Genomic DNA, 16,310 nt, shown 5'->3' with positions numbered 1-16,310 from the left:
TTTTGTACAAAATGTATTAATTGTTGTAAGTGCATTTTTACCTCTCGAAAAGGATATTACACTTTTTATACAATATGTGGCTGTTAGGAATATATGACACATTTTTTATATTATTTTAGATTTAGATTTTATTTCAAAACCAAGTCAAGTAGCTAAGTTGTTATTTAGACGTTTCCTAAGTATTATTTATACTCCTTTTACAATACATTTTTATTTAATATTTTTAACAATTTATAAAATAAATATTTAATATTATTAAATTCTATTAATTCCGTAAAATATAGCGATCTCACATAATAACCCTCATGTTCACCATTCACTTGATTTTAAAGTTGTGGACTGATATAGAATAGTTAATAACAATATTATATGTTTGTCAAAAAATATTAACTTTAATATATATATATATATATATATACTGAGTAATGTACACATTCTTGTTGTCATTCCAATTCTTTTCCTATTCCTATTTAATTGTCCTACACATTATTTGAAAAAAAAAAATAGTTCTTTGTGAAAAATGATGATACTAGCCAAAAATTCTTCATTTGATTTATTATTTAAAACAATTGTTATAATTTATGTTGTTTAATTTTAATATTATTTAAATTATTTACTGAAATTTTTAGTGTTTTAATTTTGATTTACTTAAATTTTAGTTTGTCTGTAGGTATATAGGTACTTAGTCTTAATATATTTTGATAATATATACACTCTATAAACAATATAAATAAATAATTTATAATAATATTTAAAAAAAAAAAAATGAATACATCACAAATAAATAATAGCTAATAAGCTATATTAGCAAATATTAAATTTATATACAATCAAATATGAAATAGTAATAACTATTAGTGATATATACTTTGTGGATATTCACACCAAATAGGTGAATTGTGGAACATCATAAAAATAATGCAATTATATAGGTGTATACACATATTTTAAATAATAATTTATCTGTATTAATGAATTTTAACGTAATTGATACAATAACTTTAAATATATAAATACACACTATGAATATATGGATGCTATTTCTCAAAATTTTTATGAATTACATTGCTTGGTTTATTTAATTTATCATGACGATTTTTCTAAAGTTGACTTCCACAAATTTATTGTATTATAAATTAGGTATAATGTTTTAATATTTTGCATTTATTTTATAAAATGTATTTATTTATTTAACAGGATGAAGTCCGTAACCATACTACATCACAAATTACCAAAACAAAAAACGATAAGAAAACTAATATCAATGATTACGGTAAGAAATTTCAAACATAAATAAATACAATATCATATTAATTTTAAATTTAAAAACTTTTAGTTATTATCATTTTATAATTTATATACGTCATAAACTGATGTGATACTAATACTAATAACATATTATAAATTTACTGAGCAATGAAAATGTTTTGTTTAATATTTTTGATTTAACAGTGTTATAATATTATACTCTAATTTATTCAACTTTACCCTTTTGAATAGTTTTTAAAATACAGCTGGGAAAGTATATGATTCACAATTATTATGAAATAAACAGAGTGACCAACGAAGAATTACTAATTTAAAATAGTGGTGTAATGGAATTTGCATTACCCAGTCATTCTAAATTAGCAAATCCCTGTGGGACATGAATGTATGTTATAGTTTACGACATTTATGTCACCATCATATATTGCATACAAGTGCACGTTGATTCGAAGAAAAATAAAATATATTTATAGTTTTCGCATAATATAACAGCTTAGTTCAATATTTCATAAAAAAAAATACCATCAAGTATTATTAGTATATTAATATACTGAACATTTGAAAATGAGTTTGAATTGTCATTATTTTAAGCATTGTAATATATACTAAAAAATGGTATTTCAAAAAAGAGTAACCGTATAATTTCTTCTAGTGGTTTTTTAAATACCACCATTTAATTTATTTTTACTATAATATAATAAACTTTCTATTACTTTCTATTGATTTTGAAATTTGGGTATTGATGGGTTAAGTCATATGCATATATAATATATATATATATATATATATATATATATATTAATATTATAATATATTTGATATATCAAATATATCACAGGTAAAAAACTTATAATGAATATTAACTAAAAGCTATTATAAAATATTATAGTAACTTATAAGTACAAAATGTAATCTAAACGTTCTTCAAAATCGCAAGTATGAATTACTTTTTTAAACAAATCATAATTTCAAATATTTTTTTCATTTCTCATCTATCTTGTTGTAGCTTTAGATAAATTTTAACTTGATAACTGTTATACTTTAAGTACTTAGTACAATAACAAATTTATAGAAATAGATTGCAAAATTGGTCTTCAATACGATAGTGGAATAATTCTGACTCATTAATAGTCTTTGGTTCATTCCAGAAGAGTAATGGATATCTGCTTTCATTCTCAATAAAATTATATGGATACTTTTTTATTGTACACGTAAAACAGTTCTAAGCATAGATAGTCCTAAATTTCTAAGGATATTTTATTATAATATTATTAAAAATATGGTGGTCTGGATTAATTTTTAACAAAAATAAATTTATGTATATTTTTTTATTGATTTAAAAAAATAACATTGAAAACAAAGACTATTAGTTACAAGTTTGTTTTGAATTAGGATGGTTATTTAAAAATATATACTAAATAGACAAGTTACATTTTTTTTTCCATGTGATTGAATAAATTGTATATATTATATAATAATCAATAAAGTATATTATATTTTGAAAAATGTAGCTGAGAATTGGAAATATTTATAAACGTTTTTTTCTTACGAATAGTATTTTTTAAATTACAAAAAAATATCTAAAATTGTTATTTTTTGTTTAATATGTAATAAGTTACTTAACAATTTAAGCTTATAATATGTATAAACAAATTATACTATTTTTGTATGTTATAGATTGTAGTAAATAAAACTTATGAGTATCATTGTATTAAGTTTTCAAGTCTAAGTTATTATGATTAATAATATTTGTGACTTTTATGATTTTAACGAATTTTATTAACATAATATATAGATATATAGTTGAAATGATTATAAAAAAAGAGCCTATGTATCTTCGATATTTATAAATTACTGTAAGAACTTGTATTAGTTTTTAAAGCTTTTTAAAATAATATTTTTTTTATCTCTTTTCATAATTTACAAAATAATAATAATAATGATTTTAACCTCCCAATCTCATTAAATAATAATTTAATTTTCTACAAAAGAACCAAGAGGTTCTATTTTTAAAATAGAAGACATTTTATTTCATCATATATTTAACAAGATATACATATTAGACTATTTTAAATGTTATATCTAATCGGCTTATAAATTTTTTTAAATGTTTAATCTTTTTATTTATTTTTACTCAATTTTTTGTTTATAGCTTTGTATGTTAAGTTAAAAAAACCTTGAACAATTAAGAAAAGATTTACCATTTTTTTTTGCAATTTGAAAAAAGAAGCTATAACCATATTTTTATGGGTGTTTATAGTTAAAATTATGAAATATTTGATATCTGCACTTAAAAATTTAGGACTTGATACCTTAATGATTTTTTTGGCCTTAGTTCAAATTTGATTTATAATAAAAAAAAAAAAAATCATTTCTGATTTTAATTACCATTGCAGTTATTTACATACCCAATTACTTAGTGTCTTTATCAAAATCAAAATAAAGAAACTATAATATCAATTATATAATTATTCCTAATTTCATTATTCAGTGATATTTTGATGTAATAGCATGTTATTTTATTTTTACAAGAAACTATTCAAAAATTATTTACCGTATACACATACACACACACACACACATATATATATATATATTATGTAATTATTGTATAAATAAAGATATGTGCATTTTGATTGGTATTATTCTATGTCACAATTTAATAACAATTTATATGGGTATGTATTTATGATGGTATCAATAAATATTTTATTATTCATCAACGTCACTATAATAGACGTCGTCATTCAAAACTAAAAATAAATTATTGGAAATTATCACGTCAATGAGTTTTATTAACAGGCAAGCAAATAACACTGATATAATTTTATTTTTGGTATCTAAATACTCATATTTTAACGTTTTATAAAACTTTTATAAATTATAGAAATAGAAAATTATAAATCCATGTATACATTTTCAACATTGACCAAATTTTTAATTAATCATTTGTTATTACTTAGAATTTAAGTCTTAGATAAATAAAATTAGAATACAAAATATTGGTTATTAGTTTCGTTTAGATTCCTGAAAAAAAAAAAAGGTTCCTGTTCAATTATCAGTGTTTTTAAATAAAGAATTTTTTCTAAATTAATCCTTATTATTAAGTTACATTTCAAAAAAAAAATTAATTTTAGAGACTTGAAACTTTTTGTAATAAATAATAACTAATACGTTAATAATATTATTTCCTACACACAATACATTTCGACACTAACTTACACTAATTATTTAGATTATGAACTTATTCACACCATCGTATATCATTTGTCGTACTGAGTTTTGACTTATAAATTAATAAAACCTACCTATTGTTATACAATATATTATTTTGTGATTTGTTTTTGTGTCAGTAATCAGATTAATATACCGTACTAACATAAAAACAAAAATTATCAATAAAAAGATAGAATATTAATAAATATGTTGATAGACCTTTTCGTCTCCGCTTAGAATTATTTTTCGTATACAATAGCTTATCATTACATTCACATTTAACAACTCTATTACAACGACTAACGCTTTGACAAAGTATACTATGTTAAAAGGTAAAAAGTTTCGAAGAAAAAATTACTTGAAAACATTTTTTATGATTAATTATTTATAAATATATGTATAATTATTAAAAAAAAAATAAAAAATAAAAATAATTTGTCTATATTATTATTAATTATACTGTTATATATTTACCTAATGTTTATTAAACCATGTGTAAATCTGTTTCTATTTTTTTGGTATTAAGTAAAACATTAACTAAAACATTTTTAAAACTGACTTCGAACTTGTTTTCGTTAATTTAAACGATTTTTCCCTTAACTTTTTTTTTTTTATATCATACACAACACTTACTAAATATCCTGTATAGCATTCTGACTTTCTTATAGTTATAATAACAACTTATAATTTTATTTTTTTCAATTTATATTAATTATCTTAATTGAAAATAATAACTTTGTATTAAAATAAAAACTTTTGGCGTAATTTTACTGTAAATGTTTTAATGCAAGTTGCATAATTTTTATTTTATACTTGAATTGTACTAATTTTTCCTTTTTTTTTGGCAAATTATTTTCAACAATATTAGAAAAAACAATAAAAGCAAGCAGTGACCTTTTCACTGTTAATATTAAAATAACTTTAAAAACTATTTTAGTCACAAGATTTTTTTATATTTCAGTTTTTAAAAATAAAAAATGTCAATATGTATTTATATATATATTAGAATAATATATTAATATCTACTGTGAAATTTAAATTAATTAAACATTTTTAAAAATCTAAATCAAATAGCATATCCAAACTAAAGTTTTCTAAACAATAAAATATTTGAATTATGGATTATTTTTGTATGGTGACTTGATAAAATAAGATATAATAATAAAATAATAAAATTATTCAAGTATAATGCATTGTTATATTATGTGATTGTAATTTTTCATTTGATGCAGACAATTTTTTTGTGGTTAATTTATCATATTCATATTTTATGCAGGTATAAAACACAAAAATTCAAAAGCACTCAAGTTATACAATATAGAAAGAAAGTTTCAAGTGATTTCTCATCTTTCTGGCAACGTAGAATGCTTGGGTTTCATTTTACATGGATTGAACAATTACATCGTACATATATTGAAATATTTAGAAGCCAATCATGATTTATCACTTCGTCATATATGCACTCTTTTGAAGACAATTTTGAACGTAAGTTAATTTTATTTTTGTTTTCGTAAATAAATAATTTTAGTTTAATTATAACATATTATTTAGAATATTAAGTTAAGGCTGAGTTTTAATCAACTTTATATAAGTTTTCATTCAAAAATAGACGTTGGATGAAGTTGAAACAAAGAATTTAGTATTTTAGTATTTACTACCTATATATATATATATATATATATATATATATATATATATATATATATATATAAAAATGTTATGTGTTATAAATAATAAATAATATTTTTTATTTTAGCAGCTTAGACAATTATTAATTCTAAGAAATTTTGCGTTTAATTGACTAAATATATAAATGTCATTCCTAAAATTGATTATGCATCATTTCAAAATATAATTATTTTCATAGCAATACTAATTTATGGTGATGTAACGTGGCTGGGGAACCTAGTTACTATATTAGTTATCCAGGGAAGGTTTTCTGGTCCTTATGGATAAATTTTCCGTAGCTGGGGGGTTAGAACACGGTATGTGGGATCTTATCAATAAATAAAACACGTTTGGTTTATAAATCTCTGTTCAAAATATATTTTTGGTTTGTACTTAACAAAATGTAGATGGTGGTAAACAATCCCGGTGTTGGTGAGTTCATGCTTTTTGGTGAGTTCGTGTTTATTGCTGGTCAGTCTCGAACTGCCCTTTCGATAAACGGTGCGTATTGGCCACAGGCCTCACAATCATTAACAATGTTTATCTCAGCATAAATATCCCACTATTGCCTACTACGGAATTGACACATACATAGGTGTCATGTAACAATAATATATATTATTGTTACAGTGAAATCTAATAAATTTTAATTCTTATTAATGTTACTATCATTTAATATAATTTTTCAACTAATTGATATTAACTAAAAAATATGAATAATAAAATAATGAGTGTAAACTAAACTTTGTGAAATTTATTAATTGAAGAATTCCATGATAAAATACATACCTAATGGATAAAATACAACGGTTTATATTTAAAAAAAATTTTTTTTTATATATTATAAGGTATAAATTTAGATACATAATTTTAAATAATATATAAATATCATATCAAACAAAATAATGTTATTTTTATCATCTAAGTTATAATGCAATATTAATTCAAACACAATTCAATACTTATACATTTTAAATTCACTATGCATTATAAAATGTAAATTGTATATAAAATATGATTATGCCAATTTTCATCAATCAAATAATTCAAGTGATGGACATGTTAACATTTATATTATACTGAGTTAAAAGATAAGTAATTTTAATTCTTTGGTCCAGAGTGCATTAGTGTATTACCAATATCTTCTAAAAAAATAATATGTATTATCTTTTTCTGATTTAATTTAGGTTGCGGTTATGGAATTTGGAGATAAAGGGAAAAAGGAAGAATTGAGTGTGATCCTTTGTTCAGTAATGAAAGTATGTTTAAGTGCACTGCAAGGGATTCACCATGTCCAGTTTACAGCAATGGCGATAATCAATAGAGTTATTGATATTTCCGTACAATATAATGTGTCTTTTGTTAAAGCTGCTGAATCTGATTATTTGCATCATCCACAATACGTATCAGAGTAAGTTTTTTTTAAACACTAATAAAAAATAATTTATTCAATTTTTTTTTTATTATTTAAGTATTTTACTAAATAATTGCATTTTTAAAATACTAAGTTAAATAATTTAAAAAATGACCAGTGAGTAACCTAGAAACTAGTACCTTCTAAAAAATAAGAACACTTATATATATTATACTAATGGATACTTATATGTGTTATATTAACTAAAAGTTACTGTCTTACTAGACAAGAACTAGCGTATGAATACTAGGATACACTTATTATTTTTCAAATTTTAAATATAATATATTATATTAAATAAAAAGTTTTTATCAAAAAATTAATTTTAAATTCAATAGTATGTAAGATTTAGTAGAAATATTGTAATAATAGAAAAAAAAATAGTTATAATATGATAGTGAGCTTAATATATTTTACCGAACAATACCAATTTGATCAAACATTAAAAATGAATATAAACAAGACTGTGTTAAAATTTTGTCAGTCAAATATGGTTTAAGACAACCTTTGCTTATTAATTTGAAAATCACTAGATAAAGTTTTGATTAATCTGAGAATGAAGCTCTTGAGTAGAAAATCATAAACTTTTTCTATAATCCACTTAGTTACGGAGAATATAATATTTTATTTTAAATCATTAAATTGTATAATGTACATTTTTTCTATAGATTATTGAAGACATAATAAAGCCACTTTTTTACTTGCAAATACATTTAACTTTTTACTTAATTAGTTATTTATATATAAAATTATTATTTTTTTAACAACGAATAATAATCATCACAAAAAGTAGGTACCAACGTTTCTGAAAAAAATAATCTTATTATTTTTACGCGTACATTTTTTTTTTTAATTTTTTAAAATAATCATTTAAAATATCTTCTACTTTTTCGATTCACTATTTGTGTTATTGATTTACTTTTAGTGTTAAAAAATAATACATTTTCTAAAAATTGTTATGCGTGTAAATCCATGTTTAAATTAGATAATTTGATAGGAAGGTAACTTATAAACATTTAAAGTTTAGATGAGTAGAGTTAGGTTAACATAAAGGTATCCTAAAAAATGTTGGTCTACTTGTATACTTAACTATAACTTTTTACACATTTAAAACTAATAAATTATTCATTTGAAATTTTATTCTCGTACGTAACTTTGTATGAAAAAAACATTATTCCAAACAATATGAAATTAAAAACCTGTTACATTAAAAAAAATAAAGAAACTTTAAACAATATATTTTCATAAACGTATATATATATATATATTTTACTGTAAGATAATCACTTTTTATATTTACATACTTTAAACGGTATAAGGTGTGCTTTGTGATTCCTAAAACAATTCTTTTTATTGAAAATGTAATACATTGGGGCCAAAAAAAATACCGAAACATATAAAACTTCTTCATTTAAACTTATCCTTATCTATACGAAACATAAACATAATTTATTTCAAATCATAATATTATTTATGACTTTTAACAACTATATAACAGTCGAAATAATATTTTATAAAATATCAACTTTAGCTTAATTAAAATTAGTATTTTTTCTTCGAGTTATATACAAAATTACATTATATTACAATTTTTAATTGCCAACTTGTTATGGTATTTATAATAAATTTCTAAATTAAAACATAAAAAACTAATGAATGTCAAAATACATTTTAAAGAAATATTTAATTCGGTTTTTTAAATGATTATTTTTAGTTTACCATACTTATTGATTCTAAGATCATCTTTATTATAATTATAAGATTTGTTAGGAGTTAAAAATAATCATATTATGTTTTTATGCATAAGAGATCTTAGATTTAAAATAGAAAAAGGTATTGAAAAAGTATTATAACACATAAAATGTTTAGGGAGAATTAGAAGTTTTTACATAAAACTAGTTTTTGACATAATTAGAATACGAGTTTATTTATTGTATTTCTAAAATAAATAACTGTAAAAACTTGAAATGTTAATCAAATATTTAAATCGTTAATTTTTTTTTTACTTCATGATACAAATTTCAATGTATTAATTGATTTCAAGCTTTTTATAAGTATATAAATGTTTAATTTGTCTAATTTGTTGATAAAAGATTATGTATATGCTTGAAAATATTGAAATTTTAATTTAAAGTACAAAAAATATAATTAACATTTTCTATACACTTTTTTTATTTGCTTTTAATATTCAAAAAAATAATGGGCCCCACTGAACGTGTTTATTATGAAATTTAAATGTTGAAAGAATTTTATTTACTGTAGCATATATTATCATAAGATAGACTTGTTTTAAAACGAAGATAAATATAATATTAATTTAAAAATATGTCATATACTCAAATTATGATACGGTTATCGACTACCGTTAATATTAAACAGCAAAAATAATTATTACATGTATAGACGTACGATAGAAACATCATAAAATGGTAAATATTTATTATGCCAAAAATAACTCAGATATAACGTAAAAAATCTCAGTTCACAACTTGGAATTAATGTTCGAAAATCCCGACACATTATTGGGATTAGAACTTTTTTTATAGTTATCTTTGGCACATAACTAGTGTGTAGCTTAAATTTGACTTTTGACACTTAGTTTTTATATCTTGTCTTATTAAATAATAAATATTAAAATTAAAAATTAAAAATGCATCATTAGTACCTATTAGGTACTTTGAATCACTAGTACCGGCATCTCTCTTAGAGACTCAGAAATTGCCACCCTGTGTACTCTAAATACAACACTGTGTTATGTTTTAACAATACGCACTCGATTTGATAAAGTATATTAATTTAATAAATATAATAACACATTAATAATAAATAATAAAAGAACCAATTATTATATATCTACCTGCCATAATAACCGTTTTTAAGTGAAAAATTCTGTTAGAAGTGTAAAAATACTTAACGTATGTATATAAAAGTGTAGTATAGTATAGTGTGCACACATATATTTTAAAATTTGTGTCTCCCTATGTTAGTTGAAACTTCCATAGGGTTGCTTATGTCCGGTTTATAAGTCTCATAAACAGGTAATCATCTGATAAACTGACAAAAAAAAATAGACCCACGCCACTCGGGCCATGTCACGTTGAGAAAGGGGTATACTGTCGAAGATAAGACAGCACAATATAATAACATATTTTACATTATATTAAAATATATTACGACATATAATATGACAGTCACAATTTTTGACTGTGTCATACTCATCTGTTCAATAAAATATAGTATCATAATTGAGTGCAACAACTGGCGCAACGTTGACCTGATGTCAAAGAGATGTTACCAAGCACTATAATATTTTTGTATGTGATCTTAGACTCTCCGAATACAAGTCAAAATTTTAGAAACCGAATGTCATTCATCACTAAAAAAAAAAACAATAAAAATAAATGTGAATCTCTATAGTACTCTCATTAAACAAGATTATTATATAAATGTAATTAGAAAATATTTTGAGCACGAATGATTAGTTATAAATCTTTTTTTGAAAATTATTAGATATTAGTAAAGGTGAGCTGTATTAAACAATAAAATAATAATTTTGTTTAAACTTCGTATGTCGCACTTATAAAAATATACGATAAACGTTTTTTTGTCTACTTTTAAAGAGAGTAGTAAATAAGTCAGTTAGTCATCGAACATTCAGCAAATTCGGTCAAGTATTAAATTTATTGTGGTAAACATTTCCGACAACAAATAATGCTTTATAATATGATGTATGACGTCAGATAATACGAAAATAACGATTTATAAATAAATGAATACCTACGTTAAATACGAGTAAATGGCCTAATTATAATTTTGAATACAAAATGTTCAGAGCTATGTATAAAACTACTATTATAAATACTTATAATTACAATTAAAGAAAGGGACTCAATTTGAATAACCTAACAATATTGGTCAGACTCAACTCCAATAATCCAAAAGTATTTGCGAAACTTAATTCAATATTATCCCACTATACAGACTGCTTAATAAATTAATTCTACAAATTATAATAAAAATTTAGCTCCAACCGTAGTCCTCAGAATTCTAATATGAGCCCAATAAATGAAGGACTGACAACAAAGGCCAACAAAAGAAATCACTAATGCTCATCTTATTCTACTATAAAAAACACGTCTCCAACAACTACCCAACTAAATGCCAAAAAAAATGTTTTCAACACGTAATCATCATAAACCACTAACACAAATTGAATCTGCTGACATGATTACCAAACAAAGATTGTCCCTGAAAAATTCATCATCAATGATCATATAAAACCTCCATCTCCGACCTTCATGAAAGGAGTTTTAGACTTACTAAGCTTTTACTCAATTCTAATTAAGCTGATCGGAGCAGACAATTTTTACTGCAAATCTGCCATCGATCGATTAAAAATTTTAACTGCTTACCTGGAATTTTATAAATTACTAATTCACTATCTAAAAGACCAAAAAGCGAAGTATCATATCTACCATCTAATAGAGAACAAACCTACAAGAGTGGTTGTACACAAATCACTATACAATAAATTGTCTAATTCGCTTAAGAAACTTCTTTTAAAATACAAATCAGATATTTTCGAACAAAAGTTATCTAACTTATCCTCTTCTGATGGTAGCCTCTGGAGGGAAACTAATAAGCTTTAACAATATAAATCTAGTTTACCACCACTAATCAAAATTGATAATTATATTGCTATAACTGATGAGGACAAGGCTGAGACTTTGACCTAACCGAACCTAAGCCACATCCCGACATGAATAATTCGAATGTCACCTCGAAGGTGATTCAGTATTTAGATTGTACCATGTTTCTTCATCTCTCTGAAAAGTGTTTTACACCAAAACAGTTAAAAACTGTAATATAAAAATATTCTATCAAAAAAACACCAGGCTTTGATCTAATTACTATAGAAGTTGCTAGTTGTCTTCCGAAATAAACTATCCTATTCCTTACTTATTTATTTAATGCAACCTTACAACTTCCATACTTCCTACTTCTATAAAAATTTTCAAACATAGTCCTGATTCCTAAACCAGGAAAACCACATTATCTGTCTTCCTCGTACAGACCAATAAGTCTGTTACTTTTTTTAGGTAAACTAATAGAAAGACCAATACTTTAAAGACTTTAATTGTAAATATTTTACGTAAAAAAAAAAAATGTATTGGTCTAATTACAAGTTTCTAATATTGGACTGTATTTAAAAACGTCCATATTATCCCACATAATCAAAAACAAATTCCCGGAAGTTATATAATATTAATTATGCATTTTTAATATACTATTGTATTCTGTCCTGTCGTCATGTTTTTAAAGTAATAGTGGTATACTGGTATAGTAGTACTATTGAGTGTGTTTCACGATTGACGGTTGCCAATAAGTATAAATAATAATTAATAATTGTATCGATATAGTAGTAGGTTTACTGTTTTATATACGGGTATAGTTTTTTATTAACTACATACTATTTAGAATGAATAATTAATACTTCATATAACATATTATTTTTGTTAAATATCTTGAATACTTTGTAAGATAAAAATCTAACTTGTATTTATTTTTACCAAATTGCTTATTGTTTTGTAAGAGCGTTGCACATTTTATATTCAGTGTTTTTATTACCGAAAAAATTGACGAATGATACATAAAAAAAAAGTAAAAACAATATAATATTGCTTAAAAATGTAATTTTGATATCTCGGTTATACCGAATCGAATGAGAAACATAACAGATGTTTATTTCACTTTTACCCCAAACGTACATTTTTATATTTAAATATATTTTATACTTGAATTTCAATAAATGTTTTTGAGGCCTACATCATGCACAAATAAATTAAAAAATGAATTATATTTTTAAGAATTTAATTGATTGGAAGAACAATAATTTACAATGAAATTTCTGAATATATTTGTCTATAAATGTTTTTAGCATGAATAAGTACAAATCAAGTAAAGACGAATTGAGTATTGATGACGATAAAACTAAACCAGGTGGTCCTAATAAGAAATTAACATCTATGTGGCGTTATTTTATTGGAGACCAGGCATTCAACAACAAAACTGGAAATTCTAAAACAAATAAAAATACCAGCGAAAGCGTGATTGGTAGGTACCAATATTTGAATTTCAATAAAATAACTATTCTTAATAATAAATAAATAAAATACTATGTGGCTCATTGCTATTATTTCAGAAATCTTATCTAATGTGCATGTCTTATCAATTATCAACGTATTGCACAATTCTCTGACACTGTACAAAAGAGTGATCGGGAGTAAACGTCTGTGTCCACCCAGCCATAGGTTCGTACAGCAAATACTCATCGTAATGTCTTGTTGTTAATACCATTGAAAATATAATTTGCATTTAAATTAATAGTAATCATAACATAGTATCATATAAGTATATTCTAATTGATAAAGAATTTACTGTGGTTTAGATCCAGTCAATGCAGTTACCATTGCTTGCAGATACTGAGCGCTAGAACGTTGCTATTCATGTCACTAAATGATGATGTAAAAAGCGAGCTCGTGAAAGAACCGCAATTGAAAATATTGGCTGCCTCGCTAGAATCTACCAATGATCCGGTCAGTACATTAAATATTGCATTATATTATAACATAAAATAGAGAACAATGTGTATATACAATATTAATTAAGAGCTATGACAGTCAATTAAATTTTTTAGGTGAAACACAATCTATATACATCATACATACCTACTGTTATAATATTATGCATTATGTTTTTAACAGTTGAAAAATAATAGTTACATAATTTTTCACCAAATTTAAACTTAGTGATTATTTTATTTTTTATTTTTATTAATTTTAACTTAAAAAGCTTTTATTGGGATAAGTCTAGTGAGCTTGGTAATAAATACGTTAATTACAAATTTACAGTATGAAAATATTCAAAATAGATTTTAAAAGTTGTCCAAGAATAAAAACAAATTTAAGATTTGAGATAATATAAAGTACTTTTTTTATAGTCGTTATCTATTTATACAAACAACGCGTGTTTGGAGTTTAATTTTCAGCAGTAGGTACCTTCATAGTTTTTATTACTGTACAATGTATTTATTATAAAAATAAAAATAGTATGATAATAAAATTACAATAATAATAATATTTAACGTAACATTAATAATACAATTTTTATTCTATACAACTGCTACTTAAATAGAATTTAATCATTCCAGCTTAAGTATAAAATAGGCTGGGTTAGATAATATTATAATCATGTGTTTTCAAAAATGTAATCATTTTACATACAACTAGCACTAATTATACAATTATATTATGAAAAAAATAATACCCTGATTATAAATATAAATAATATAAATAACTAGATCATAATGATACAAGATATGTTTTATAGATAAGTTTTAATTAATCAAAACTTAACGAGTTCAATATTCAGAAATATTAAAAAAATAACATATTTCCATATACTGAATGCATTTTTTATGAAATCCAAACAGTGGCAGTTGCCTTTAAACTTTTAAAGCTATTAAAAAGATATTCAAAATTAAGTTATGTATCATTTTTTATTTAATAAAAATTGTTAAAATATTAATTATTTTGAATTTTATATTTTAACATTATTTTTATAAATGTGGGTGTATACATAAATAATATAAAATCACAAAATTATAATTTACACTAAACAATAAACTATTATTATTCATTTTTTAATTAATTAAATATTATAATGATTAATACACGTGAGAAAAAATATGTGTGGATAAATATTGTAAATATTTATTACAATACAATATTCATAAACCAAAGGACTGAGACAGGTTATAAATAAATAAAAAAATTAATTATCAGAATTGTCTTATTAGTGTTACTGAGCCTAAGCTTCTACATTTCAGTTAATCATATCGATTTAAAATAAGGTTTACGTGAAAATACCATTAAATAATATTATATTTGTCAAAATATTTCAAATTTTACTTGGAATGTTTTTTATTACGAGTTAAAATTTTACAAAACGTATCATATTATATCATATTTAATATAATACAATTTAAATACCTAACTAAACAAAAATATGTTATTTCCATAAAATTATTTAAATTACAATATAAAATGAAAATTTTAAATAATATTTCGTTTCTAATGGTCATCGTTGTTAAATTTAATATACAATGTTATTGTATTTAAATATTTGTCAAGAATAATTTTAAAATAGTAAGAAAATTTAAGAAATAGTATTAAATGAATAAAAAAAAAAAAATTGTCTGGATATAAATCACTTATATATTCTTAATAAGATATTATTTTTCTACAAATAAAATAAGGATGTATTTAATTTAATAATATATATAAATTACATCGTCGGTAACTTAAACTATAAGAAAGATGTATATAGCAAGGATATAGGCTGAAGTAATAACTGAAAATGACAACATCGATGTAGATACTAAAAATACCCACATCATTTTTTTTTATTTTTAAAATATATCTTTATAGTTTACATTTATCTCATACATTTTATTATTCAAAATGTAAACCATTGTTTATCGAGCATGCTCTTATAGTCACCGTTATATTTATTGCTCTTCATGGGTCTTGTAGGTTGTATTTAAGTTTCTCGTAATAATATACCACAGGCTGTAGGCACTTATATAATATTTTACTGTTTACATTTTCAATATAGATCTGAATGTATAAAAGTGAAATAAAAAAACTCACTTTTCTAGCAATACAAATAATATTTTTGATTATTT

The 16,310-nt window shown here is 22.7% G+C and overlaps 1 protein-coding gene across 1 annotated transcript in view; it reads left to right on the top strand.

Moving 5' to 3' along the window:
• The window catches only part of LOC112596837, a 120,071-nt gene that overhangs the window by 45,699 nt on the left and 58,062 nt on the right, over window positions 1-16,310 (top strand). The window contains exons 9-14 of the mRNA XM_025342660.1: window positions 1,198-1,273; window positions 5,759-5,967; window positions 7,338-7,561; window positions 13,503-13,678; window positions 13,767-13,875; window positions 14,013-14,160. Of these exons, the coding sequence (XP_025198445.1) occupies window positions 1,198-1,273; window positions 5,759-5,967; window positions 7,338-7,561; window positions 13,503-13,678; window positions 13,767-13,875; window positions 14,013-14,160 (942 nt within the window). The remainder of the gene's footprint in view (window positions 1-1,197; window positions 1,274-5,758; window positions 5,968-7,337; window positions 7,562-13,502; window positions 13,679-13,766; window positions 13,876-14,012; window positions 14,161-16,310) is intronic.

Source organism: Melanaphis sacchari, unplaced genomic scaffold (genome assembly GCF_002803265.2).
Source record: "Melanaphis sacchari strain LSU unplaced genomic scaffold, SCAv2.0 Contig34_pilon_pilon, whole genome shotgun sequence".
Classification (NCBI taxonomy): Eukaryota; Metazoa; Arthropoda; class Insecta; order Hemiptera; family Aphididae; genus Melanaphis; species Melanaphis sacchari.
This window is presented reverse-complemented; position numbering and strand designations above follow the sequence as displayed.